This window comes from Nyctereutes procyonoides, unplaced genomic scaffold (assembly GCF_905146905.1).
Source record: "Nyctereutes procyonoides isolate TBG_1078 unplaced genomic scaffold, NYPRO_anot_genome, whole genome shotgun sequence".
Taxonomy (NCBI): Eukaryota; Metazoa; Chordata; class Mammalia; order Carnivora; family Canidae; genus Nyctereutes; species Nyctereutes procyonoides.
In genome coordinates, this window is record NW_026575043.1 from 56,656,945 (window position 1) to 56,681,945 (window position 25,001).

Sequence of the window (25,001 nt, forward strand, 5' to 3'; positions counted from 1 at the left end):
AAGGAAAAACATTCCCCATTTGCAACAAAGGAAAAACCCACTTGGCCATTTAATTCCATTGCAGAAAAATGGCTCCCCTCATCTGTTGGCCTCTCCTTGGTGTCTGATGAACGATGTTTTGAGATCAGCGTCTAATAACTCAAGCCCTATAGAAGCCGCGCGCTGATTGGCTGCCGCGCCCTGCCGCCCTGCTCCAGCCAATTACCTACCCACGGCCAAATTACAAACCCCGAAAAGAGCCCCAATATAAAATACACCACCCCGAAGCCCCAGCAAGGCGGCTCCTCCGTCTCGGCCGCCCGAGAGGAGAGGTAGAGGGGGCTGCGAATGCGTCCTCGCGAAGCCCGGGAGCCTCGGAGTTGAACTCACAAAATGGAAGCCGCGCGCTGATTGGCCGCCGCCACTCCCGGACCTTTAATAAAGAAAGGGGAAGGAAAAGATAAATGCAAAAAAGGGGGACTCTCTCTCCTCTGCTGGTGGCTGGAGGAAGAAGGGGGGGGAAGCATGTGTATAGGACAATTACAGGGCGCTCCTCTCCAAAAATAAAAACGGAGCAAAAAGCCTCTATCACCCAGGTCCAGGCGAGGGCTACATCCTCCCAGGAATGTGAATGCTAATTTGGTTAAAAATCCTGGTTTCCCCTCCCTAGCTCAGCTCCAAAGGGGAGGGGGTCTCGGGGCAGAAGAGGAAGCCGGAGCAGAGATACCTCGATTGCAACTCGTCTTGAGTCGTCTTGCCTCCCCCCACGGTTCCCAGCGTCTAAACACACAATCACACACACACCCCCCCCAAAAAAAGCCCAGCCCTTTCCCCCGGTCCCCCACGCGCCCACCTCCGGTCTTGGCAGTTTGGAAACAGTTTTGGAGGCCCCAGGCGCACGCCGCGGCGACCGCGGCTCGGAGGGTAGCCCCAGCCGCGGGAGGTAGAGCCGGAGGAGACCCCCCCTCCCCCGCCAGCCAAGCCCCCCACCTAAGTCCCAGCAGAATAAATAAATTAAAAGGCCTTCCCCCGGGGAGGGGGGAGGCAGTGTGGGAGCGCGCGAGTGAGGGGTGGGGGGCCGCTGGGGCCCGGGGCTTTGGCGGCGCAGCTGCCGCCGCCGGGAGAGTGCCTGGGGAAGCGGCGAGGAAGGAGAGGGGAGGAGGAAGAGGAGGAGGAGGAGGAGGAAGAGGAGGAGGGTGAGCGCTCGGGTCGGGCTCCTTAGCGGTGTATTGTGGGATGTGCGGCTACTGGGAGCCGAGCCTCCGCCGCCAGCCGCCTCCCGGGCAGCAGCAGCAGCAGCAGCGGCAGCGGCGGCGGCAGCAGCAGCTCCGGGCCCGGCAGCCGCGGCGGCGGCGCCCCCCCCTCCCGGCCCCCCGTCCGGCCGCCCCGGCCTCGGCTCCCGCGGGGGACACCATGTACTGGCTGGCGGCGCAGGGAGGCCGGCGCCCGGCGGGGATGTAAGCGCGGCTCCGGGAGGGAGAGGCCGCGGGCGGCAGCCGGGCGGCCCGAGCCCCCGGCCCCGGCCCCGGCCCCGGCCCCGGCTCCGGCCGAGCCGGCGGGCGGGCGGGCGGCGGGCGGGCGGCGCCAGGCCTGCCGCGAGCCCAGCGCGCGAGCCGGGCCGAGCGAGAGAGCGAGCGCCACGCCGGGCCGCCGGGCGGCCGGACGAGCACCATGGGCCGGAGCCCGCGTCCTCCGGGCGCCCCGGGCCCCGCCAGCACGCACCGGGGGCCCCCGGGAGCCCCTCGCTGCCGCCCCGAGACGGTGGCCGAGCGGGCGGGCTCCTAATTCTCCCGGAAGGCTTATTCTCTCGCTCTATTCTTATTTTGGGGGGAGCCAGCTAGACAGCCCCTTTTGGGGCGCGCTGGTAAGGTGGGAGGGGGTGGGGGCTGGACGATTTGATTCTTTCGCGTGTGTGTAGAAGCGGCCGCCGCCGCCGCCGTCGCGGCGGAGACGACAACAACTTGCTCGTTTTCAGGTTGGGTTAACGGCATGGAGAACAGTCACCCCCCCCACCACCACCACCAGCAGCCCCCGCCGCAGCCCGGCCCTTCGGGCGAGAGGAGGAACCACCATTGGAGAAGTTACAAGTTGATGATTGACCCGGCTCTGAAAAAGGGACATCATAAACTGTACCGCTACGATGGGCAGCATTTCAGCCTGGCGGTGAGTAGCCGGCGCGCCTCCCCGCCCCCCCCATCCCCCCCAGCCGAGCCGGGGGCGGGGGGCAAGAGGTCCGAGGGGCCCGCGGCACCCCCATCCGACCACCCGGCCAACTGTCAGCCGGGTCCCCCAGCCCTGGAGTTTGACAAGTGCCTGGAGAGGGGGGTCTGTCCCTGCCCCTGGGGAGTGGGACCGGCCCTCTCACTCCGCCCCGCCCCCCCACTCCTCCCCACAGATGTCCAGCAACCGCCCGGTGGAAATTGTCGAAGATCCCCGGGTCGTTGGGATCTGGACCAAAAACAAGGAGCTGGAGTTGTCGGTGCCCAAATTCAAGGTAGGACCCCTCCCCCCGACCCCACGGGCCCTCCCCCACCCCTCCCCACTCCCGAGTTCGAAAATAACGCCAGTCCTGACCGAGCCCAGCCTGATTCGGAGTTCCCGCGCCATCCACGGCCGGGGGAGTTTTGGCGGGGAGGGGGAGATGGCAGCCAGAGGGGTGTCCCCTCTCGGCTGCTGTAAACAGAGTAACACTCCGTGAAACTGTAATCGAGGACTGATACAGTGTCCTGCCGGCCCAGCTCGGGGCTCCGGGTCCCCACCTGGCTCCTTTGGGCCGGGCGGCTCTGCCCCGGGACCCGCCCCCCTTCTCAGCCTTGTGGCTTAAGGGGGACAACTTCCTAGACCAAAGGTTCGCCCCTGACCCGGCAGCAGGGAGAGGAGGCCGGAATGGGGGGTGGGGAAAGAGAAACTGTTTCTTTTTCCCCTTTCCTTTCGAACCCAGAGGACTTCCACGTTCCAAACGATTTAATCCTCCGCTTCCCGGGCCCGCCCGCGTGCATTTCCACCCCCCAAAATTATTTTTCACCCTTCATTGTTTTCAACGGGCATGGGACTGGGGAATGTTCTGTTTCCCTTCCGTTTCAATGTTCTCCCAACTCCCTTCCCCTTCGTCCCTGCCAGATCGATGAGTTCTACGTGGGCCCGGTGCCTCCGAAGCAGGTGACATTTGCCAAGCTAAATGATAACATCCGAGAAAACTTCCTGAGGGACATGTGCAAGAAGTATGGAGAGGTGGAGGAGGTGGAGATTTTGTACAACCCTAAGACCAAGAAGCACTTGGGCATTGCCAAGGTGGTCTTTGCCACGGTCAGGGGAGCCAAGGAGGCAGTTCAGCACCTGCATAGCACTTCTGTCATGGGCAATATCATCCACGTGGAGCTGGACACCAAAGGTGAGTGCGGGCCCCTTAGGACAGCCTACCCTGGCCAGAGGCAGGCCCTGTCACTATGGCTCCCTTTCCTCCCAGAGCCCCTCTTTCAGTGTTGCCCCCCCAACCCTATTTTTTCTTTGCCCCCTCCTGAGGGTAGAGTCACGTGGAGCTAAATGTGTTGTCGGTTGCTAGGAGACAAGCTATAATTTACCAAATGTGCTGTCCTTGGCTACTGCATATACCCCCGGGGACCACCCAGAGGCTTCCCCACCACTGACACCCCTGTGGGCCCGTCTCGGAGCCCTGGTGGCCTGGGTTTAGGTAGTCCCCAGTGTTGCCATCTGTGTTAGGGAAGGAGGCAGGGTTTGTTTATTTGTGAGGGGCTGAGGGAGGGCCACTAGAATGCCTTTAAATACGTAAAGGGTAGGTCCTTCAACTGAAAAGAGAGTCCTCCAAGAATCCAGGGTCTCCACCCCCCTAATACTATCCCTTCCCTCTGGAAGTGGGAACCAATATGGGCCCAGAGTTTGGTTTCATTGATGATGTTCCGAAGCTGGGCGGGCTGCTCTGGGTGCTCAAGGGTTGACACTCTGCCTTCCCTCCTCTCTCTTAAAGAGACAGCAGCACCTCCCATGCACCGGAATCCTGCTATGTGCTCAGTTTGAGCTGGCTGCTGGGAGAGTGTTGCTGGAGAAGCCACTCTTCCTCCCTTAGGTTCCTGGGAGGCTTCTCCTGGATGCTGAATGGAGGGGCTTTCAGGACTAGGACTATAGGGCATCCCCCTCAAGTTCGCCTGTGGCCTCTCTAGGGCAGTTCCCACCAATATAGAAGAAGGTGCTGGGTGCCCTGAGGAGCAGCCTGCCCTGTGACTGGGCAGGCACTGTTGGTGGGTCCTGTGCCTCTTGGGGCCTCCTGGGAGATACTGCCGGGGAAGGCATAGATGGGCAGCTTCCAGTTGTTCTGTGAGCACAGGGTTCAGGGGCAACCAGGGCACATCAAACCCAAACAGGAAAATCCAAACCCTTCTTTTTGGCTTTTAATAACTAATGAATGTACATTGACTGGGTCTCTAAGATCTTACTAGAACTGGGTGGGCACAGTTATCCCACAAAGTCTTGCCAAGCCTGTACCTAGTTCTGAGTCTCCTCAGAGCACAGCCCAGGTTCCTGCCTAAGCCACAGCACCCCTCTCTCTCTTAATTTCTCACTCTGGGGAGTACAGACCCTTCCAAATCTGCATATCCCTTGGGTGGCTGCAGTCCAATGTCTCCCTGAGAATTGAATGTGGAATCGTCTCCCCATCACATGCCCATTTTAAGGAGTAACCAGCTTTCACCAAAATTTCATTTCTGAAAAGACCAAAAAATAAAAAAAGTGGGAGGCCCTCAGAGACTGCCAACTAACTTTGTATTTCAAGAAAGAGACCGGTAAAGTGTAAAGTGTTGCTCAAGGAATGCGTCTCCTTTGCATATGTAAGCAGCTGCCTCAGAGGGCTCTATAAATATCAATAATCTGGGGCCCCCTGGTCTATAGAGGCCTCTCTGCTGAGGAGGAAGGGTTACCAGACTGGCTCTGTGGAACTGAGTCCCAGGCAGAGCTGGGGAGCCAGGGCAGCCCTGCCAGAGGAGGGACAGGTGGAGTTCACAGTAGTGTGGTACTAGAGTGTGTTGGACAAACTCTGCTGGTCACCTAGCCCCAGATAGTTAGCAACAAACTGTCACCTCTGGGTTCCTGGGTCTCTCCACTTGCTATAGGCTCTGGCCGTTAAGTGAGAAAACCTAACTCTTTGCTCTGGTGCCGTGGCCCAAGTGATAGGAAGAGGCTTTGTGTTGGGGTGGCATTTCTGTTTTGGGGGGAGTCCCAGCCCCACAGAGGATTAAATTCTGAGACTTACGGTCAAAAGATTCATACAGTTTAGCAGCTTTGTTGAACAGACAGGATTTCTCAGTGAGGTGGTTACCCAGTCAGGGTCACACGGTTTCCCAGGCTTGGGGTTTCAGGCACAGGGGCCCACAAGGAAGCCAAACTGGGGGGTCTGCTCCATCCTGGAGCCTCCTTCAGTTCTCCTTCCCTTGTCCTTCCCACAGGGGAAACCCGCATGCGGTTCTACGAACTGTTGGTCACGGGCCGATACACACCCCAGACCCTCCCAGTGGGTGAGCTGGATGCTGTCTCTCCAATCGTGAATGAAAACCTGCAGGTGGGTTTATCACCATCAGTACCCATCCCCTGACACGAACACACACACATTCATTCTCTCTCTCTCTCTCTCTCTCTCTCTCTCTCTCTCTCGCATCACCAACCTGTGATATGCCCCCTACCTCCACTCCACTACCTCCAGTGCTGGACCAGCGCCTACTAAGACTCACTTTCTGTGGTGATGCTGAAACGTTGCTGTGTCTAATGCCCTGTGCACTGCTCTTCCCCCACCCCTGGAAAGCAGGGTATAGGTCCTTCTTTCCAGAGCAAGACTGACTCCTTATTCAACCACTGCCTTCCACCTAGACCACTCTTACATGGGGAGATGCTCAATCCAGCTCTTTCCCAGCAACAATTCAACTATCCTCAGGAGTAGCACTTCCAGAACGAAGAGTCTTGCTGACTTGCTAGGTTGTTCATTAGGCACTTTTAACCATGTCATGCTATTAAACTCCTACAACATTGGGAGACCAGAGGGAACAGGGCCACCCCTTCACTACCCAAACCATAGTTCATCCTGCTGGAAGGTCTGATTTCTGACAATCTGAGACAGGAAGGAAATCCCAGTTCAAACCAAGCTGTCAGGATATTCTCTTTTCTCTGTTTAGGGATTATAAGAAGTCCTCAAGGTTCCTTGAGGATAACCAGCTATCCTAAGATTAAAGAAAACTTAGGACCATCCAGAAACTCCTCTTCAATCTCCCCTCCCCCATTCCTTTTACTGTGCTGAAGTTCTAGAGTGACCAGCTTGGTTCTAAGATCCCCAGAGTGAGAAGGGAGAAGAGCCTCCTTCCACTGCAGAACCTCACACACGGCTCCCCCTCTCTTTCTCCCTCCCTAGCTGTCAGATGCTCTGAAGCGCCTCAAGGATGGTAGCCTGTCTGCGGGCTGTGGCTCTGGCTCATCCTCTGTAACCCCCAATAGCGGAGGGACCCCCTTCTCCCAGGACACCGCGTACTCTAGCTGCCGCCTAGACACACCCAACTCCTACGGACAGGGCACGCCACTCACGCCGCGCCTGGGCACCCCCTTCTCGCAGGACTCCAGCTACTCCAGCCGTCAGCCCACACCCTCCTACCTCTTCAGCCAGGACCCCACAGTGACCTTCAAGACCAGGCGTCACGAAAGCAAGTTCACAGATGCCTACAACCGCCGCCACGAGCATCATTACGTCCATAACTCCTGTGCGGTCACCACAGTGGCAGGGGCCCCCACAGCCTTCAGGGGCTCCGTGGACCTCCCATTTGGGGCAGTGAGCAGCAGTGGAGGCAACAGTGGCCCTCCATTCAAGGCCCAACCACAGGACTCGGCCACATTCGCCCACACTCCGCCACCTGCCCAAGCAACCCCCACTTCTGGAGTCACCTTCAAGTCGACCTTCTCTCCATATCAGACCCCTGTGCCCCCTTTCCCCCCACCGCCCGAGGAGCCCACCACCACGACCACCTTTGGGGCCCGCGACAGTGGGGAATTCAGGAGAGCGCCTGTGCCACCACCCCTGCCACCCACCGAACCCCTGACCAAGGAGAAGCCGGGCACACCACCTGGCCCACCACCTCCCGATGCCAACAGCATGGAGTTGGGTGGCCGGCCCACCTTCGGCTGGAGTCCTGAACCCTGCGACAGTCCAGGCACGCCTACGCTGGAATCATCCCCGGCTGGGCTGGAGAAGCCCCATGATAGCTTGGACTCCCGCATCGAGATGCTGCTGAAGGAACAGCGCACCAAGCTGCCCTTCCTTCGGGAGCAGGACTCAGATACAGAGCTGCAGATGGAGGGCAGCCCTATCTCCTCCTCCTCCTCCCAGCTTTCCCCACTGGCCCCCTTTGGCACCAACTCCCAGCCAGGCTTTCGAGGCCCCACACCACCATCCTCACGCCCTTCCAGCACTGGCCTGGAGGATATCAGCCCCACGCCACTGCCTGACTCAGATGAGGATGATGAGCTTGACCTGGGCTCAGGGCCCCGGCCCCCTCCGGAGCCAGGCCCCCCGGACCCTTCTGGTCTTCTGGGCCAGACAACTGAGGTAGCCTTGGACCTGGCTGGAGACAGGACCCCAACCTCAGAGAAGATGGATGAGGTACCACCATGTCTGTCCACCTCTGTCTTGGATTGGTTTTGTCTCTGTGTCTCCCTCTTTCCTCTGAAACATTATCACCTTAGGACGATTAGCTAAAATGCAGAAGCAACAGGGTTAGGGCAGCTAAAATAATAGGTCAAACACAGAGAATAAAAAGAGAATGAAAAAAGCATCAGGAGCTGTGATTGAGCCGCTGGTTTGGCTCTGAGCAACCTAGTAGCCATAGAGAGAAGGGAAACATTGACCTAGTTCTGTTGGGTCTTCTGTTAGGTGTGGGAAGACATCTTCTAGGGATCAGTTCTGACTTGGGCTTCTTTGGTTGGAGTTTGCTGAGACCTCAGATAGTACGGACTGTGGTTAATGGTTCTGAATTCCCTTCTCTGTTGGGTGGCTGGAGGGTGGTCAGGGCTGATCCTGCAGCTCAAGCTTATTTGGGAAGAGGGATTAGCTAGAGACTGCCTTCTTAGGCTAGGCCAGGGGGAGCTCTGGAGCACTGGCTTCAAGAATCTGGTGCCCTCTAAAGAGATGGGAAGCTGTGGGTGGGCAGGGAGGGCATTGAAATTTCCCTTAGTCCTCTCCCTCTGTCTCCAGGAGTGAAGGAGTTAAGGGTTAGCCCAGGGGGAGGGCCACAGCCAGAAACAGGCAAAATTGACCGTTCTTCACCATCCTCACTCATAGATCCTCATCTGGGGTCTTATTACCCAAATATCCAGCCTCAGGGTTGAGGTGGGGGCTACTGTGTGCTGCAGTCCCTTGGAGGGAAGGCTCAGGTCACCTTCCTTGGCTCTGCTCCCCACTCCTGGTCCAGGCACCTGTCATGGCCCTCCTGAAGGCCTGGATTGGAACCTGTGCGCCCAGTGGGGATGAGCAGCCAGGGACTTCGACAAAGCTCTCTGGCCCCGTGGGTGGCAGGAAGAAGGGTTCCCCCCTTCCTAGGCCCTTTGATTAGGCAGATTTGGCTGCCTCAGGGAGGAACAGAAAGGAACTTGGCCTGCCCAGGAGGGGACTGCAGGTGGCTGGGGCTCCAGAGGGCCTCCAGGCGTTTCTAGGGAAGTGGTTTCTGGTGCCAAGGGGTCGGAGCAGGAGGAGTTAACAGGTGTGCAGAGGTGGGGGACTAGCAACCTTGCTATCTTTTCTCCCCTCTCTGCTGCCCGGGGTTAGGGGCTGTTTACCATGCTGGCAGGCTCGTCTAGGACTGGGAAGCCCAGAGTAACCGGAGGGACTGAGCTCTCCCATCTTGTCATTGTAGGGAGTGGGAGACTGAGGCCCAAGAGAGGTGAGGTCGGGATGCCTCAGGACTTTAGCCCTAGGAAGACCACAGTACTGGTAACGGCCACGCTGGCCCTCGGGAGCCCCCTGCTGGCAGCCTGGAGAGCAGCACCCAGGTTCCTCCAGACGGAACCGGGAGGCAGTCCTAAGCCCCGACTAGGCTGAAGACTCCCGGAGAGAGAGCGGGGCGTACCACTGAGGGCCATTCCCTTTCTTCACAGAGGCTGGTGATTAAAAGTTCAGGCTCCAGTCCTTGAGCCTGGAGACCCAGCTCTGTCACTTACGGGTTCTGTGACCTTGGGTAAGGTACTCTCCCTCTTTTGAGTCTCAGTTTCATCGTCTGTGAAATGGGACGGCGCAAGTACCTGCCTTACACTGTCTACGGCTTAAGTGAGGCGCCGCAAGGGAAGCTCCAGGCAGGGCGGCGCGGGCTGGTGCTGAGTTCTCAGCGCTGGGCTAGTTCCCGCTGGTTCTCACCCCCACCCCCAGGCGCCGGAGGGAGGGGCAGGGCCGAGCAGCGCCGGATCCGGGTCTCCTCGTGATTGGCTGGCCGCGGTGCCGGGTTAACCCTCGGTGTGCTGCGCTCGCCTTGCTGGGCGCTGTCCCGGCCTGATCTCCGGGTAGGTCCGCGCGAATCACATTAAGCGGGCCAGCAGCCTCTCCAGCCTGCGCGCGGACCCTGAGAGGGAGGGGGGGGTGTGCGCGCGTATGCACGCATGTATGTAGAGGGGGTCTAACAAAATCCGGAGCTTCCTGCTGCTGCAAGTTTGGTATTCCTCCCCACAGCACTCCCCCCATTTCCATTTGAGCAGTCCCTTTCCTGAGGATCTGACCTCTGACCTTATAGCCTCTACAGACCTCTCCCCCTCAGCCTTCAAATGTGCTCCCTGCCTCTTCCAACCTACAAAGGCTCTTGTCTGTTCAGCCAAGTTCTTCTAGGGCAGGTCCTGAGCCACCTTCTCACCTGTGTCCTGACACTAGAGCCTGGGGGTGATCCAACTCTCCTCTCCCCTACCCCTGCCCTGCCTTTTCACTCCATCTCTACCATGTACACTAAAATACCTCCTTCTGATTCCAGGCCTGTGTCTCCAACTCCCCAAAGCCTTGTGTCCCAGTATAAATGGGTCCATGCCCATTTCAGAGCTGGGGTCATCCTTGGCTCCTCCCCTGTCCAATTAGCACCATGTCCAGGCAGGCATACTGAGCTGAGTCCCAGCCTTCTTTCTGAAGGGCTGTGCCTCCTAGGCCAGTGGATTTTGGCTGTTTCCTCACTTGTCAGAGGGATCAGAGTCAAGTCCCACCTTGCAAGGCTACAGTGCAGATAAGAAATAAAACACCTCATACCCGCAACACTCAACCCCATGCTGGCCCACACTATGTGCAGCCTCAAGACAATTTGCAAAGAGTAACTAAGGAAAATAAAGCTACACCTCCTATTGATACAGCCTTAATACTGCTAAACCTTGTTACTTAGACATCACCTTCGCCACCTGGCCCTCTTTGCTGCAGTGAGGACAGCAGGCTGACTGGGAATGAGGGCTGGGGAGCCACTGACTGGTTTGAATCCTGGTTCCCTCTCTTACTGGCTCTGTGGCCTTGGACAAGTTACTTAAGCTTTATGCATTCCTGTTTCCTTGGTAAAAATGGAGATAACAGACCTACCTTGTAAAGTCAGTCTGAGGACTGAGTTAATATATACATCAAGTCCTTAGAAAGATGGTTGGATGTGGGAAGCACTATAGAAGTGTTCATTTGTAGTGTCACCTCCCTGTCTCCCTCCCAGCTTCCTTTTCCTCCATGGTAGGCTATGTATTTCACATCTTCATTCTGCTTATCCTTTGCCTCTTCCCTTTAGAAGGTTAGCTGCATGAGAGCAAGAATTCCGTCTGTCTTGTTCACCTAGAATAGTGCCTGGCCCACAGCAGGTGCCAAACAAATGTTTGTTGAGTGAATGAATGGATCCTTACAACCATGAGGCAGATAGTGTGATGCCCATTATGCAGATGGGGAAACTGGGGGCTTAGTGAGGTTAAGTGATTCACCAAGGCCACATTGTCCATAAGGGAGGGGACCAGGATCTGAGCCTCAGAAACCATGTTGCTCATTAGTCTCATGGAAGGCTTCTCTGACTTTCTGGTGTTTGGAAGGGCTCTAGAAGCCAGTTTGGCCTCCCAGGCTTCACCTTACCACTCTTTCCTGACTCTTTCTGCAGGGTCAGCAGTCCTCAGGCGAGGACATGGAGATCTCGGATGATGAGATGCCCTCAGCCCCCATCACCAGCGCCGACTGCCCCAAACCCATGGTGGTGACCCCAGGGGCGGCGGCCGTGGCAGCCCCCTCCGTGCTGGCTCCAACCCTGCCGCTGCCCCCGCCCCCTGGCTTCCCACCACTGCCCCCACCCCCGCCACCACCCCCACCACAGCCAGGCTTCCCCATGCCCCCACCTCTGCCACCACCACCACCCCCACCACCCCCAGCCCACCCTGCTGTGACAGTGCCCCCCCCTCCACTCCCAGCGCCCCCGCCTGGTGTCCCACCCCCACCCATCCTGCCACCGCTGCCACCCTTCCCCCCAGGGCTATTTCCCGTGATGCAGGTGGACATGAGCCACGTGCTGGGTGGCCAGTGGGGCGGCATGCCCATGTCCTTCCAGATGCAAACACAGATGCTGAGCCGTCTGATGACTGGCCAGGGCGCTTGCCCCTACCCACCCTTTGTGGCTGCTGCAGCAGCAGCAGCAGCCTCAGCTGGGCTGCAGTTTGTCAACCTGCCGCCCTACCGGGGCCCGTTCTCCCTGAGCAACAGCGGACCGGGCCGCGGGCAGCCCTGGCCACCCCTCCCCAAGTTTGACCCATCGGTGCCGCCACCAGGCTATGTGCCACGCCAGGAGGACCCACACAAGGCCACTGTAGATGGCGTCTTGCTGGTGGTGCTCAAAGAGCTCAAGGCCATCATGAAGCGTGACCTGAACCGCAAGATGGTGGAGGTAGTGGCCTTCCGGGCCTTCGACGAGTGGTGGGACAAGAAAGAGCGGATGGCCAAGGTAGGCCGTGGGTGCATGGGGTTCCCCAGGTGGGCAGCCAGCACTCTCTTTCCTCCCAAGACATGTTATCAGAGTCACTGCTCCAATAGGACAGCATGGGTGTTATTTTGTGATGACATGGATGCATAGTTTCTGCATTTAGCTTGTGTGTGAGTGAGGAAGTTGAGGTTCAGAGAGGCAGAGAGGGGTGCAGGGAATGTCTGGAGCAGTGGGCACCAAGTGCAGCCAGTTTTATGGGAAGGAAGTATCAGTTACTATGTGGCTGTCTCTTTTGGGGGAGGGTAGCCCTCTCAGAAAGGGCCACCCGACAGGAGTCACTGGCAGCACCATAACCAGGGTGACAGTCTCCTCCTCTCTGGCACTGCAGGCCTCACTGACCCCGGTGAAGTCAGGCGAGCACAAGGATGAGGACAGGCCAAAGCCCAAGGACCGCATCGCCTCGTGCCTGCTGGAGTCGTGGGGCAAGGGTGAGGGCCTGGGCTATGAAGGCCTTGGCCTGGGCATAGGGCTACGTGGGGCCATCCGCCTGCCCTCCTTCAAGGTCAAAAGGAAAGAGCCACCAGACACAGCCTCTGCTGGTGACCAGAAGCGCCTGCGGCCCTCAACCTCTGTGGATGAGGAAGATGAAGGTAGGTGCCCTACCCCCCACCCCCGCCCCCGGTACGGGGGGGAGTCTCCTCCGGCGTTTCCTCCACCTGGCTCGGACACCCTTCTCTCCTGCAGAGTCAGAGCGTGAACGGGACCGGGACATGGCGGACGCCCCTTGCGAGCTCACCAAGCGGGACCCCAAGGGAGTGGGCGTGCGGCGAAGGCCAGCCCGGCCGCTGGAGCTGGACAGTGGTGGGGAGGAGGACGAGAAGGAGTCACTGTCAGTGTCCTCATCGTCATCGGCATCCTCGTCCTCGGGTTCCTCCACGACCTCACCCTCGTCCTCTGCCTCCGACAAGGAGGAGCGGGAAAGCACTGAGGAGGAAGAGGAGGGGGAGGAGGAAGAGGAAGAGGAGGAGGAAGAGGAGGAGGAGGAAGGCCCCAGAAGCCAGGTCTCCTCCTCCTCAACCTCATCTACGTCAGATAAGGTACATTCAGGTTGGGGAGGCCTGGGATGATGGGCCAGGTGAGGGGGCCTCTTTGGCTCATCCTGGCCTCCCATCCTTCTCCCCCAGGATGACGATGACGATGACGATGAAGATAGTGAGGACCAGGATGAGTCTGAGAATGACGATGAGGACATAGCCCTGTCGGAGGCGAGTGAGAAGGAAGAAGTGGACTCAGATGGAGGTGAGTGGCACAGGTGGTGGCCCGGGGTCCCTCTGCAGAGCAGAGCCTGAGGAGCTTTCCAGCAATACTTTTGGGGCCTTCAAAATGTGAAGTCATTAAAACACACACATATGACATACCGTACAATTCTATTTATATTAACACATCTAGAGTTGGTCGATCCATAGAGATGGAAAGTAAACCAGTGGTTGCTTGGGTCTGAAGGTGGGAGGATAGAGGGGTGATATCACACTAAAGGTATTGGATTTCTTCTTGAGCTCAGAGGGTGTTTTGAAACTAGAGGTAATTGTACAACACTGAGAATGTAGTAAATGCCACTAAATTATTCATTTTAAAATGGTTAGTTTTACATTCTGTGGATTCACCTCAAGTTTTAAAAATGGTGATTAGTTAACACACACAAGTACATGTGAGTGTGTGCACATACACGCACCCCCCCCCCCAGATGTCTAAGGGCCCCATTCAGTGCAGAGGCCCTAGTTTGAGACTTTTGGTGAAGTGTCTAGCTGGAGCACAGCAGATACTGAAGGGCTTTTGCCTGTGTCCCCTGCCCAGAGGAGACTGTAAGCATCCCCACCTCCAAGGCTGGAGCTGGGTCCTCCAGCGAGAGTTCTGAGTCTTCTGAGTTCGAATCAAGCTCCGAATCCTCCTCATCGTCCTCAGAGGATGAAGAGGAGCTGGAGCGAAGGAAAGAGGAGGAGGAAGAGGAAGAGGAAGAGGCAGCAGCAGATGAAAGTATGGCTCCTGTGGCTCCTGACGAGGACTTTGAGGAGAATGTGGCCACAGGGGCACCTGTAACGGAGTCCTCAGCCATGGAAGAAGAAGTGGACATCGAGGCTGAGGATGAAGCTCCCGAGGAGAGGACCCCCGTGCCGGAAGAGCCCTCCTTGCCTGTGTGTGTTGAGGAGCTGGCTAGCTGCAAGGAGCCCCCCGAGGAGCCAGGCCTGAAGGAGGAAGGGGCCAAGTTGCTGTCTCCAGAACCCCCTGCTGGAGAGGTGGAGGCCCGACCCCCGCCTTCTCCAGAGTGCACCCCAGGTAATACCTGCAGCCCCCAGTGGGGCGGTGGGGATGGAGGAAGGATGTCCTGCCCAAGCTCCTTTGGGTTAATCTCTGAACCTTCCTGAGCTCCAGCTTCCTCATCTGGGGGATCAATGGCTAGTGTCTCCCCCATGGGGTCCTGTGGGAGGACAAAGTGAGGTGACACAGTGTGCCAGCATGGAGCCTGGCACATTAGCCAGAAGGTGCTAGTCCTTAAGTGGTTCCCTTAAGGGAACCACTGCTGTCACAGGTACTCAGTGCCAGTATTCCCCCCGTGGTTTGGTCCTTGGCCCATTAGTCCCTATGGGATGCTCCCAGAAAAGTGGGGAGATGGGAGAGCAGGCGTGCATGGTCATTGTAGTGACAGGCAGGTGAGGGAGGCTCCGGGATGCTGGGCCAAGTAAGAGGGGCTGTGGGCACCACCACTTCTGTGGCACTGCACAAAGTGTATTAAAAGCTCTAACATACCATCCAGTGGGACTTTGTGCAGCGATAAAGATGCCCTCTGTCTGCCCTGGCCAATACCATAGCTATTAGACACAGTGTTGCTAAGAGCACTTGAAATGTGGCAAGTGCCACTGTGGAACTGAATTTGTAACATTATTTAAGTTTAATTAATTTAAACTTAACATAACCTTGTGTGGTTAGTTTGTACCTCTGATAAGTTGTTTAGCAAAAAAAACCTGTTGTATTTTGTTTAATTCTGTATTATTTGGCTACAGAACCACAGTCTTGAATATTGTTGTAGGCACTGACAATACAACAGTGGGCCAAACAGACAAAAATAGCTGCCTTCATGGAGCTTACATTCTGGGGCTGGGTGATAAATGACAGCAGATAAGCTAAAAAAATGTATTATATGACAGTGAAGATAAATGCTAGGAGACGGGCTCTGATAAGTCCTGCAGAAAAGGGACTTGTTGAATTTTTACATTTTATTTTATTATTTTATTTTATTTATTTTATTCAGTAGCAGAGCTCATTTTCTTGATCCACAGGACATCACCATTCTAAGGACATAATGCCAAATGCTAGCTAGCAACCATGTCTCCTATGTCTTTCATTTATTCCACCTTCATTTTCAAGCATGTACTGTGTGCCTGACCCTGGGCTGGGCACAGAGAAGCCTTGAGTAGTATAGCTACTACTATACTAGTAGTATAGCTATAGGGGGACAGTCCCCATACTCAAAGAACTCCAGGAGGCTCAGAGGACTATGAGGTCAGGTATTAAGCACATAGTAGGACAGCATAAATAAGGCACCAAGAGTTGTTTGAATGGAATAGTAACAGTCGGGTTTTTGCCTAACTCTTTGCAGAGGATGACCTGGAAGTGGAACCCCCTCCGCTGCTCTCCTTACCCCTGCAGCCGCCACTACCACCCCCTCGACCACCCCGGCCGCCGAGCCCACCACCAGAGCCTGATACCCCAGACCCTGCACATCCACCTGCCCCTCTGGAGCCCCCTCCGGAGGAGCAGCCCCCACGTACTCCCGGCCTCTGTGGCAGCCTGGCCAAATCACAGAGCACAGAGATGGTGCCAGCCACACCGAGTGGGGAGCCCCCACTGTCAGGGGGCAGCAGCGGTCTGTCCCTGAGTTCCCCACAGGTGCCTGGCAGCCCCTTCTCCTACCCATCCCAGTCCCCCAGCTTGAGCAGCGGGGGTCTCCCGAGGACACCTGGTCGGGACTTCAGCTTCACACCCACCTTCCCTGAGCCTGGTGGGCCCCTGCTCCTGCCTGTCTGTCCCCTCCCAGCTGGCCGACGTGATGAGCGGTCTGGCCCCCTGGCATCCCCGGTGCTCCTGGAGACAGGCCTGCCTCTCCCCCTGCCTTTGCCCCTGCCCCTGCCCCTGGCCTTGCCCGTACCTGTCCTGCGGGCCCAGACACGGGCCCCTGCCCAGCTGCCACCTCTGCTGCCAGCGCCGCTGACCCCCTGCCCACCCCCCATCAAGAGGAAGCCGGGCAGGCCCCGGCGGTCCCCGCCGGCTGTGCTCTCCTTGGATGGGCCCTTGGTCCGGCCACCGGCGGGGGCTGCCCTTGGCAGGGACCTCCTCCTCCTGCCAGGTCAGCCACAGACCCCTGTCTTTCCCAGTACCCATGACCCCCGGGCCGTAACCCTGGACTTCCGGAACGCGGGGATCCCAGCACCTCCACCACCTCTGCCCCCCCAGCCTCCTCCACCCCCACCTCCACCCCCTGTTGAGCCCACCAAGCTGCCCTTTAAGGAGCTAGAGAACCAGTGGCCCTCCGAGGCCATCCCTCCAGGTCCTCGCGGGCGTGACGAGGTCACCGAGGAGTTCATGGACCTGGCCAAGGTTCGGGGGCCCTGGCGCCGGCCGCCTAAGAAGCGCCACGAGGACCTGGTGGCCCCAGCCTCACCTGAACTCTCGCCACCACAACCCCTCTTCCGGCCCCGGTCCGAGTTTGAGGAGATGACCATTCTGTATGACATCTGGAATGGTGGCATTGACGAGGAGGACATCCGCTTCCTGTGTGTCACCTATGAGCGGCTGCTGCAGCAGGACAACGGCATGGACTGGCTCAATGACACCCTCTGGGTCTACCATCCCTATATCCTAGCCGACAGGGCGGGGTCCTCATCCCCCTCTCTGGGCCCGATCTCCCAGGACATCCGTGAAGGCACTAGCATAAATGCCCATCTCCTACCAAGCAGCATCTGTGCTGGCACCACACCAGACTCCATATGGAGTCCTCACTGGCACTTCTAGACACACCTTCTTTGTCAGGCTCATCTCAGCCCCAGAGTTAGCAGGTCTCAGGGCTGATTGTACAACATCCTGGCAGCAGAGATTGACAGGGCCCACTCTTCCTAGCCCCCCTCATCACCTCATTTAATTTCCCAACAGCTCAGTGAGGTAGGGGGCCGTTATTCATATCTTATATGGAAACTGAGACTCAGGGAGGTTAAGCTACCTGCCTGAAGTCCTACAGCTATGAAGTACCAGAGCTAAGATTTGAACCCAGGCCAGTCTGCCTTCAGAATCTGGGCTCTTAACCATGATGTTGCCCTGATAGTTGGTAATAACCACAGGCAGCACAATCAGGTTGGAGCAGTCATCAACCCCATTATGTCAAACTGATTTACTGAACACTTCCTCTGTTGCAGGAAATCTATAAGCACATGATCATGCAGAGAGGCATTGTTATCACCCCAGTTTACTGATGGGGAAACTGAGGCAGGAAATGGCTAAGGAACAGCCAGGGCCATGCAGCTAGGTACCCCTGGCAGAGTTTTGTCCATCAGAGCTGGCCAGTGGGCAGCCTCATGGAGGTGGCTTAGGTTCCAGGGGTGGGAAGAACCCCCTGGAGTTAGGCCTTAGGAGTAGAGGCCCTAGGAGTAGAGGCTGGGTCCAGTGGGACTGGTCTCTGGAAGGACTGGGAGGGGCTCTCTAAGAATGTCCATGTGGCCCTTAACCCACGCCCACCCACCAGCCTCTCTTCAGCTAAGAAAAAGAAACGGGATGATGGCATCCGTGAGCACGTGACGGGCTGTGCCCGCAGTGAGGGCTTCTATACCATCGACAAGAAGGACAAGCTCAGATACCTCAACAGCAGCCGCGCCAGCACCGATGAACCCCCAACAGACACCCAGGTACTGCCATCAGGCGCCTAGACACACCGGAGTCACCCAGGCTGCAGTGGCAGGGGGATTTCCTAGCTGGGGTGCCGGGCTATAGGAGGGGTTGTGGAATTGGGCTGGCACAGAGGGTGTTACCCCTCACCAGGCTGCTTAGGTTGGAAAAGAGAGGCGAGGATGGAAAGAGGGAGCCTCTGAGTTTTTCATCAGGGATGTGAGGATAGTGGAGTTGTGTTTCCAGAAAGTTCATTCTTTCCTTTTTAGATTCAGCAAATGTCTGTTGAGTGCTGGTGATTTTAGGCACTGTTCTGGGTCTACAGTAGGGAATGAAAGAAAATCCTTTACAGAACTTACCTTTTAGTAGGGAGGTAGGAAATAATCAAGTGAACATATAAACATGGCATTTCAAGTAGGAGAAGCAGGAAAGGAGGTCAGGGATTGGCGAGTCAGAGAGGTCAGAGAAGGTGATAGTTCAGCCAGATCTGAATGGAGTAAAGAAATGAGCCACGCGGATAACTGGGAGAGGCCACAGAAAAGTAGAAAAAGGCTTCGATAAAAACTTAAAACGGAAGGGTGCCTGGCTGGCTCAATTAGTAGAGCATGCGACTCGAGATTGTGAGTTCGAGCCTCATGTTGGATGTGGAGCCTACTTAAAAAGTTAAAACAGGAGAGGTACTCGCCAAGTCTGGAAGTCATGCACAGAGTGAATAGCATGTGCAAAGGCCCTGAAATGGGAAGAATCTTGGGTGGCATAAGAAAGGGAAGGAAAGTCTAGCTGAGGCCAGAGACAGAGAACAGGTCATCAGGGCCTGAAGGCTGTGGCGTTGAGGTTAGATTTGTGTTCTGTGTGTGACAGTGAGCTGCATGGGTGTGGGTGACATGGTTCAACCCGTTGTTTCCAAAGCTGCCACTGGCTGCTTTGTGGAGAGTTGGCTGCAGGAGTCCTGAGGGGAGACTAGCATGGTTGCTGCAGTTCCCAGTCCAGACACATAAGTAAGTTCGACTGGGTTTGCTGTGAGAAAAAAGTGAGTGTGTTTGAAAGACTATTATTTTTTTTTTTAAGATTTTATTTATTCATGACAGACACAGAGAGAGAAAGAGAGAGAGAGAGAGAGAGGCAGAGACATAGGCAGAGGGAGAAGCAGGCTTCACGCAGGGAGCCCGACGTGGGACTCAATCCCGGGTCTCTAGGATCACGCCCTGGACTGAAGGTGGCTCCAAACCACTGGGCCACCAGGGCTGCCCTGAAAGACTATTAGAAATAGTAGAATATTAGGAAGCCGAAAGGACAGAACTGGGGGCCAGATTGGCTGCAGGGGACAAAGGAATTGGCTGGGGCATTGCTGGGTCTGGCTGGATGCCCAGCACTGAGGTGGGAAGCTGGACTTTGGCGGTTTGTGGAACACCCAGGTAGTGGGGTTAGGCTGCTGGATTTCTGAGTGCAATAGAGAACCTGGGAGGGGGCCTTCTGGTCATCAGGGTGGAAATGTTAAGGGAAGGTCACAGCAAAGATGAGCTCACCCAGGGAGAGGGCGTGTGGGAAGGAGGGCAGAGGACAAAGGTGGCCCAGGGAAGGAAGGGGCCATGATGAGAGCCACAGGGGTTGGGGTGAATAGACACTCACCATCTTCTCTCCTGAAAGTGGAGGTACTTCAGATCTTCCAGCCGAGACAGGAAAGACAGCAAGTGTAAAGGGAAAGTTGTGTTGTTGTGTTTGCCTGGAGGATGTTGAGGACATTCAGAGTCTGTCAGGAAGGACGAGTGAGGGCAGCCCTGGTGGTACAGCAGTTTAGCACAGCCTGCAGCCTGGGGTGTGATCCCGGAGACCCGGGATCGAGTCCCACGTCGGGCTTCCTGCATGGAACCTACTTCTCCCTCTGCCTCTCTCTCTCTCTCTGGAAAAAAAAAAAAAAAGAAGGACAAGTGAAGAAGAGAGTTAACAAGTAGGGATGGGACAGGCGTGGACAAGCCCAGAGCAAGGAAGTTGGGAAGACAGGGTCGCCAAGGATGTGCTAGGGACATGGGTACCCCAGACCACGGGTTGTGGGCCAGCTTCCCCTGAGGCAGCCACAGCTCTCCTGATCCATCATTGTCCTTGGCAGGGCATGAGCATCCCCGCGCAGCCTCACGCCTCCACTCGGGCCGGCTCAGAGCGGCGTTCTGAGCAGCGCCGTCTGTTGTCCTCATTCACTGGCAGCTGTGACAGTGACCTGCTCAAGTTCAACCAGCTCAAGGTAAGGCTGGACCCTGCCCAGGGTAGCAGGGGTGGGGGGCAGCAGGACAGAGATAGAGACTAGGGTTCTCAACTCTGAACTCCTTCCTTCCCATAGTTCCGGAAGAAGAAGCTCAAATTCTGCAAGAGCCACATTCACGACTGGGGCCTATTCGCCATGGAGCCCATTGCAGCTGACGAGATGGTCATTGAATATGTGGGTCAGAACATCCGCCAGGTAGGCACTGCCTGGCCAGCAGGGCGCAGGGGTGGGAGAAGGGGGGCCAGCCCAGACTGAGGCCTTTTCCTGGCCAGGTGATCGCGGACATGCGAGAGAAGCGTTATGAGGACGAGGGCATTGGCAGCAGCTACATGTTCCGGGTGGACCATGACACCATCATCGATGCCACCAAGTGCGGCAACTTTGCACGCTTCATTAACCACAGCTGCAATGTGAGTGCCTGTCAGGGGTCCACTGCCACTCTTGCCTGTGCCTGAAGGACCCAGAAGCTTCTGGCACAGAATCAGTGTGGCCTCCCTCCCAAGCTCTGGTTGCCCAAGGGTGATGGGGGCGGGTAGGGTGTTTTCTGTTCTGAAAAATGGGCACAGTGAGATAAAGTGCTCAAGAAGTAGTCCGCTCAGCTCACTGTTACAGAGTTCCTCCTCTGTGCTGGGCTCAACCCTCAGAGCGTTCGTTCTAGGGCAATGCTGGCCAATAGAACTTTGGGCAGTGGTAGAAATGCTCTCTGTATCTGTGCCGTCCACTGACTCAATATTAGCTGCATGTGGGGGTGAGCACTTGAAATGTGGCTTTTATTTAGTTTAATTTAAACATAAATAGTCACACGTGGCTAGTTAGTGATGGTGGTGGACGGCGCTGGTCCAGGGGCCAAGGAGTGTTGATAATGAGGACGATTCTCATGCTGAAGACAACCACAGGGAGCCTCAAACGGGGCAGGCAGCTAGTTCCAGAGCAAAGATGCCAAACTCTTGTTTTGAGTCGTGACATCGCTATGTGGCTAGTGTCCATAGGCTAGTTACATCATGTTTCAGCAGCTCAGTTTCCTGATCTGTAAAACATGGATGGTAACGGTCTCTCCCTGTAGGTTGTTAAGAGAACCGGATGTGTTCCTGAGTGCAGGCCCTCTGAGTGCTGACACAGCTAGCTCTCACAACCATGGCTGCATCATCACTTGGGCCAGTGGGGACTTTGTCTTGCCTCTCCAATGGGATCTGAGGGTTAGGACAGAATCCCCCAGGTGGCAGTGAGTGGAGCAAACATTCTGCTCAGTGAGGCCCTGGAGGAGAGAACAGCTAAATGGGCAGTAGAGATGGAGTATAGGGGGAAAGGGGGCAGGTAAGAGGATGAGGTTGGCAGGGTTAGGGTGGCCAGATCACTCAGCCTTGCAGGCAGAGCTGAGAAGTTTCTCTAAAAGCCAAGCAGGCTACTAGAAGGTTTTGAGTCATGGGACGACAGGATCTGCTGTTCCTTTGGAAAGATTTCCCTGGCCACTGGGTCAGGAGTAGGTTTTCTCAGTGCACCAAGAGGTAGTGGATGCGGCTAAGGCCCACCGAATGATGATAGGGGCCTGACTGGCAGTGGAGTGGGAGAGCAGTAGACAGAATCCTTAGGTCCTTTGGAGGTGGAACCCACTGGGTATGGCAGTGGGGCCAGATCCAGCCCTGGGAGAGGGAGGTGGGGGAGGCTGAGGCCTGGGCGCCTGGGTGGATGGTGGAGCCACTCCCTTGAGTTTAGGTTTGAGTTTACAGAGCCAAAAATGCCTCTGGAGCTGCCAAAGGCAGACATCAAGCAAGTACTTGGATTTCTGGCAAACCTTTCCTTTAAAGAGCCCGATAGTCAATACTTTTGGCTTTGTGGCCCAGAGGATCTCTTAGCAACTACTCTGCCATTGTAACAAAAGCAGCTGTAGATAGTATGTAAATGAATGGGTATGGCTGTGTGCCAATAAAACTCTGCTTGCTGAAGCAAGCAGCTAGCGGCTGGAGTTGGCTAACCTCTTCTCTAGAGCTCAGAAATGAGGTCTGGGCCACAAACTAACTGTGGGAGTCACCTGTAGTATAAATGGAAGTTGAAGCCCTGTGGAATAATTTATTATCATTATTGTCATCATCTTTCTGATTTAGTATCAGAGGCGAGGAAGGGGTCCCTGTCACCCAGATGGAGCAGTCGAGGCTAGCATGGGTAGCCAGGAGGCATGGGGGCGGGGGGTCATGCTGCAGATTAGTCAGGCCTCCAGTGGAGCCCAGTCAGGTTCAGGGGCCCTGTGGCCAAGGGCCCGGGTGGGTTGTCAGGTGAGTCATTGGCTCACCCTCCCCTCCTGCCTCGCCCACAGCCCAACTGCTATGCCAAGGTGATCACAGTGGAGTCGCAGAAGAAGATTGTCATCTACTCGAAGCAGCACATCAACGTCAATGAGGAGATCACCTATGACTACAAGTTCCCTATCGAGGACGTCAAGATCCCCTGCCTGTGCGGCTCTGAGAACTGCCGGGGGACCCTCAACTAGGTCCTGCACTGGCGCCCCGCAAAAGGCTGCCCGGGGCCCAGCCCCACTTCCCACCCCCATTTCAGGTGCTGCCCCCTACCCAGCGGCAACGTCAGGGCCTGGCGCCCCCAACACTACCCCCAGGACCCAGCGCAGCTCCAGCCCCTCAGCGGGAAAGGGCTTCTCCGTCTCTCAGCCCACAGCCCTTTGGTTTTTTAAAATGCTCCCTTCAGGATTTTTGTTGAACTCCAGCGTAAACTTCTCTCTGTCCATGTCTCTTACTCTCCATCTCTTTGTCTCTTGTCTTTCTCTTTCCTCATCTTCCTCCCCCTCCCTCCCCAGCCTCTTCCTATGAATGCTGCTATGTTGTTTTGTCTTCTCTTTGCTCTCTTCCTTGTCCTAAGAAAAGACATTTTAACCGTTGAAATGTGAAAGCAGAACCAGAGAGCGGGGACCCTCAGGGGAGGCCGCAAAAGCCTTGGTGTGATGGTGTGTCGGCCCACGTTCCGGAACCCCCGGGCCGGGGCGCTGGGCCAGGTGCTGCAGAGAGGAGGGGGTCGGCCACTGGGCTCTGACCTCAGAACACTACGCAAGGCCCCCTCTCTGCTGGTGACGACTCAGTGAGGAGAAGACCCCCCCCTTCCATTCCTTTCCCAGCAGCCTGAGGGCGCTATTTCCCTGAGCAGACCCTGGTGGAGCCAAGGGCATCCCAGGCAGGAACTACCCCCTGGGCTCTCCCTGCCACCCCATGCCCTGCCATCCCCCCAAAAAATCTTGGGTTCAATGTTTACTTTCTCATTCAAATGCCAGCAATGAGGGAGCCTCCTGGAGGCCCCAGCGTGGGCGTGGGGGTACTGGGAAAGGTCCTGTCTACTCTCTCCTGCCCTCACCTTCACCCGGGCGGGGGGGCCTCCCAGGACAGGCAGGTCCTCCAGTCCTGCCACTACGGGTCTCTGACCATACGCATGTGGCATTTTTTCGTTTATAAGCTTCACCTGCTTGCCCTTAGCCCACACCCCAACTTAACCTGCCAGCAGCCCCCTCATCCCAAGAAGGCAAGAGCATATTTATTTTTGGAGTGAGAAGATTATTCTCCCAGAGAAAGGAAAATCTTGGAAAAGATTTTAAAACTCAGATCTAAGTCCATCATCCTCTTCAAGGTTTATTTCTATGGATTTTTTTTTCCCTGTGTGTGCATAAAATCAAAACGAAGGGAAGAAATAGGTTTTTGAAGTTCAGAACCAACTTCTGTATATAGGCTGCCATAAAGGACTTTTTCTCGGGAACATTGTTTCTTGTAGAAACATGTGGGAAGATTTTTTTGCTCATTTCTTTGTATTTCCAAAAATCTCTCTCTCTCTCTCTCTCTCTCTCTCTCTCTCTCTCTCTCTCTCACACACACACACACACACACACACACACACACACACACAAGGCAAGTCCCTCGCACCCCAGACAGCAGAGCAGGCATGTAAATAATTTCTGGAAAGTGACTGTTGTGACCAGGAGTCCTCCTCACCCAGATGGGAGAGCTCCCAACGGGGCCACCCCCACCCTGCGGATGCAGGCCTGGAGCCTCTGGTATCTTCAGCTTGTGTCAAGCTTGTTATCATGTAAATTCTGTACAAAGAATTATTATTTTTTTTTTGTCGTTGGTTTTGTTGTGGGTTTTTTTTTTTTTTTTTAATTTCTTTACCCCACGCCCTCCCTGTTTGAGATTATGCCCGCCGGTTTCAGGGTTTCAAGGTCGATGAAATTGGTGGCATTAAGACACAGAGGAGGGACGGGGCATAGCGGCGACCTTCTCTTCCGTTTGCGGTTTTCTGCCTAATTGTGCAACTGAGGAAATATTTATTTTTCACATGAGGAAATGTGTAGTTTGTAGAGATGGTTGATTTAAAGTCACTTGTGCAGCCCCCAAGGGGCTGCCTTCATTCTCACCCCTCTCCCTGGAGAAGAGGTGGAGGGGGGTGTGAGGAAACCAGGGTTGGGGGGCCTTCCTCCCCCCGCCCCCTGGCCTCGCCTTGCCTGACCGGTGAGGGGCTGCATCCTCCCTGTCCCCAGGAACCCCCACCCCACCCCCAAAATGGTTTGCCATATCCAGAAACATGGCTCATTTTTCTGTCAATGCCTTCGTTTTCATTGAACAAATCTTTGCTTTTGAAAACTTGGGGGTTTCTGCTTTTTTTTTTCCCTCTTGTCCCACCCTGCCTCCTCCTGCGAAGAAGAAAACCCATAAATTTTAGGGATGTTTGTGCATATAGACTCTGTCATCCGTATGTAACTTGTTTTGAAGAGAAGTGTTTCCGTTGTGGGTGTGTCTTGCTGTAAATATTTGTTCATATTTTTGTGAATTCAATACTATGTACCATTGTATTATAGTAACTTTTATAAAGCAAACCATAAATATACTGACTTTTCTTACAGA

The 25,001-nt window shown here is 55.9% G+C and overlaps 1 protein-coding gene across 3 annotated transcripts; it reads left to right on the forward strand.

Moving 5' to 3' along the window:
- Positions 1-1,233: 1,233 nt before the first annotated feature.
- Positions 1,234-25,001, forward strand: SETD1B (SET domain containing 1B, histone lysine methyltransferase). 3 transcript variants are annotated; one of them, XM_055322595.1, is made up of 17 exons: positions 1,234-1,436; positions 1,955-2,142; positions 2,375-2,473; positions 3,100-3,370; positions 5,436-5,548; positions 6,389-7,627; positions 11,109-11,939; positions 12,307-12,568; positions 12,663-13,015; positions 13,103-13,217; positions 13,773-14,252; positions 15,574-16,827; positions 17,703-17,869; positions 19,957-20,088; positions 20,185-20,304; positions 20,382-20,519; positions 22,421-25,001. In XM_055322595.1, exons 2-17 carry the CDS (start codon positions 1,969-1,971, stop codon positions 22,592-22,594), a joined length of 5,922 nt encoding a protein of 1,973 aa, XP_055178570.1. In that variant the 5' UTR covers positions 1,234-1,436; positions 1,955-1,968; the 3' UTR covers positions 22,595-25,001. The 3 variants fall into 3 exon arrangements, with proteins under 3 accessions (XP_055178570.1, XP_055178571.1, XP_055178572.1); XM_055322596.1 differs by having other exon boundaries at positions 13,881-14,252; XM_055322597.1 differs by having other exon boundaries at positions 6,587-7,627.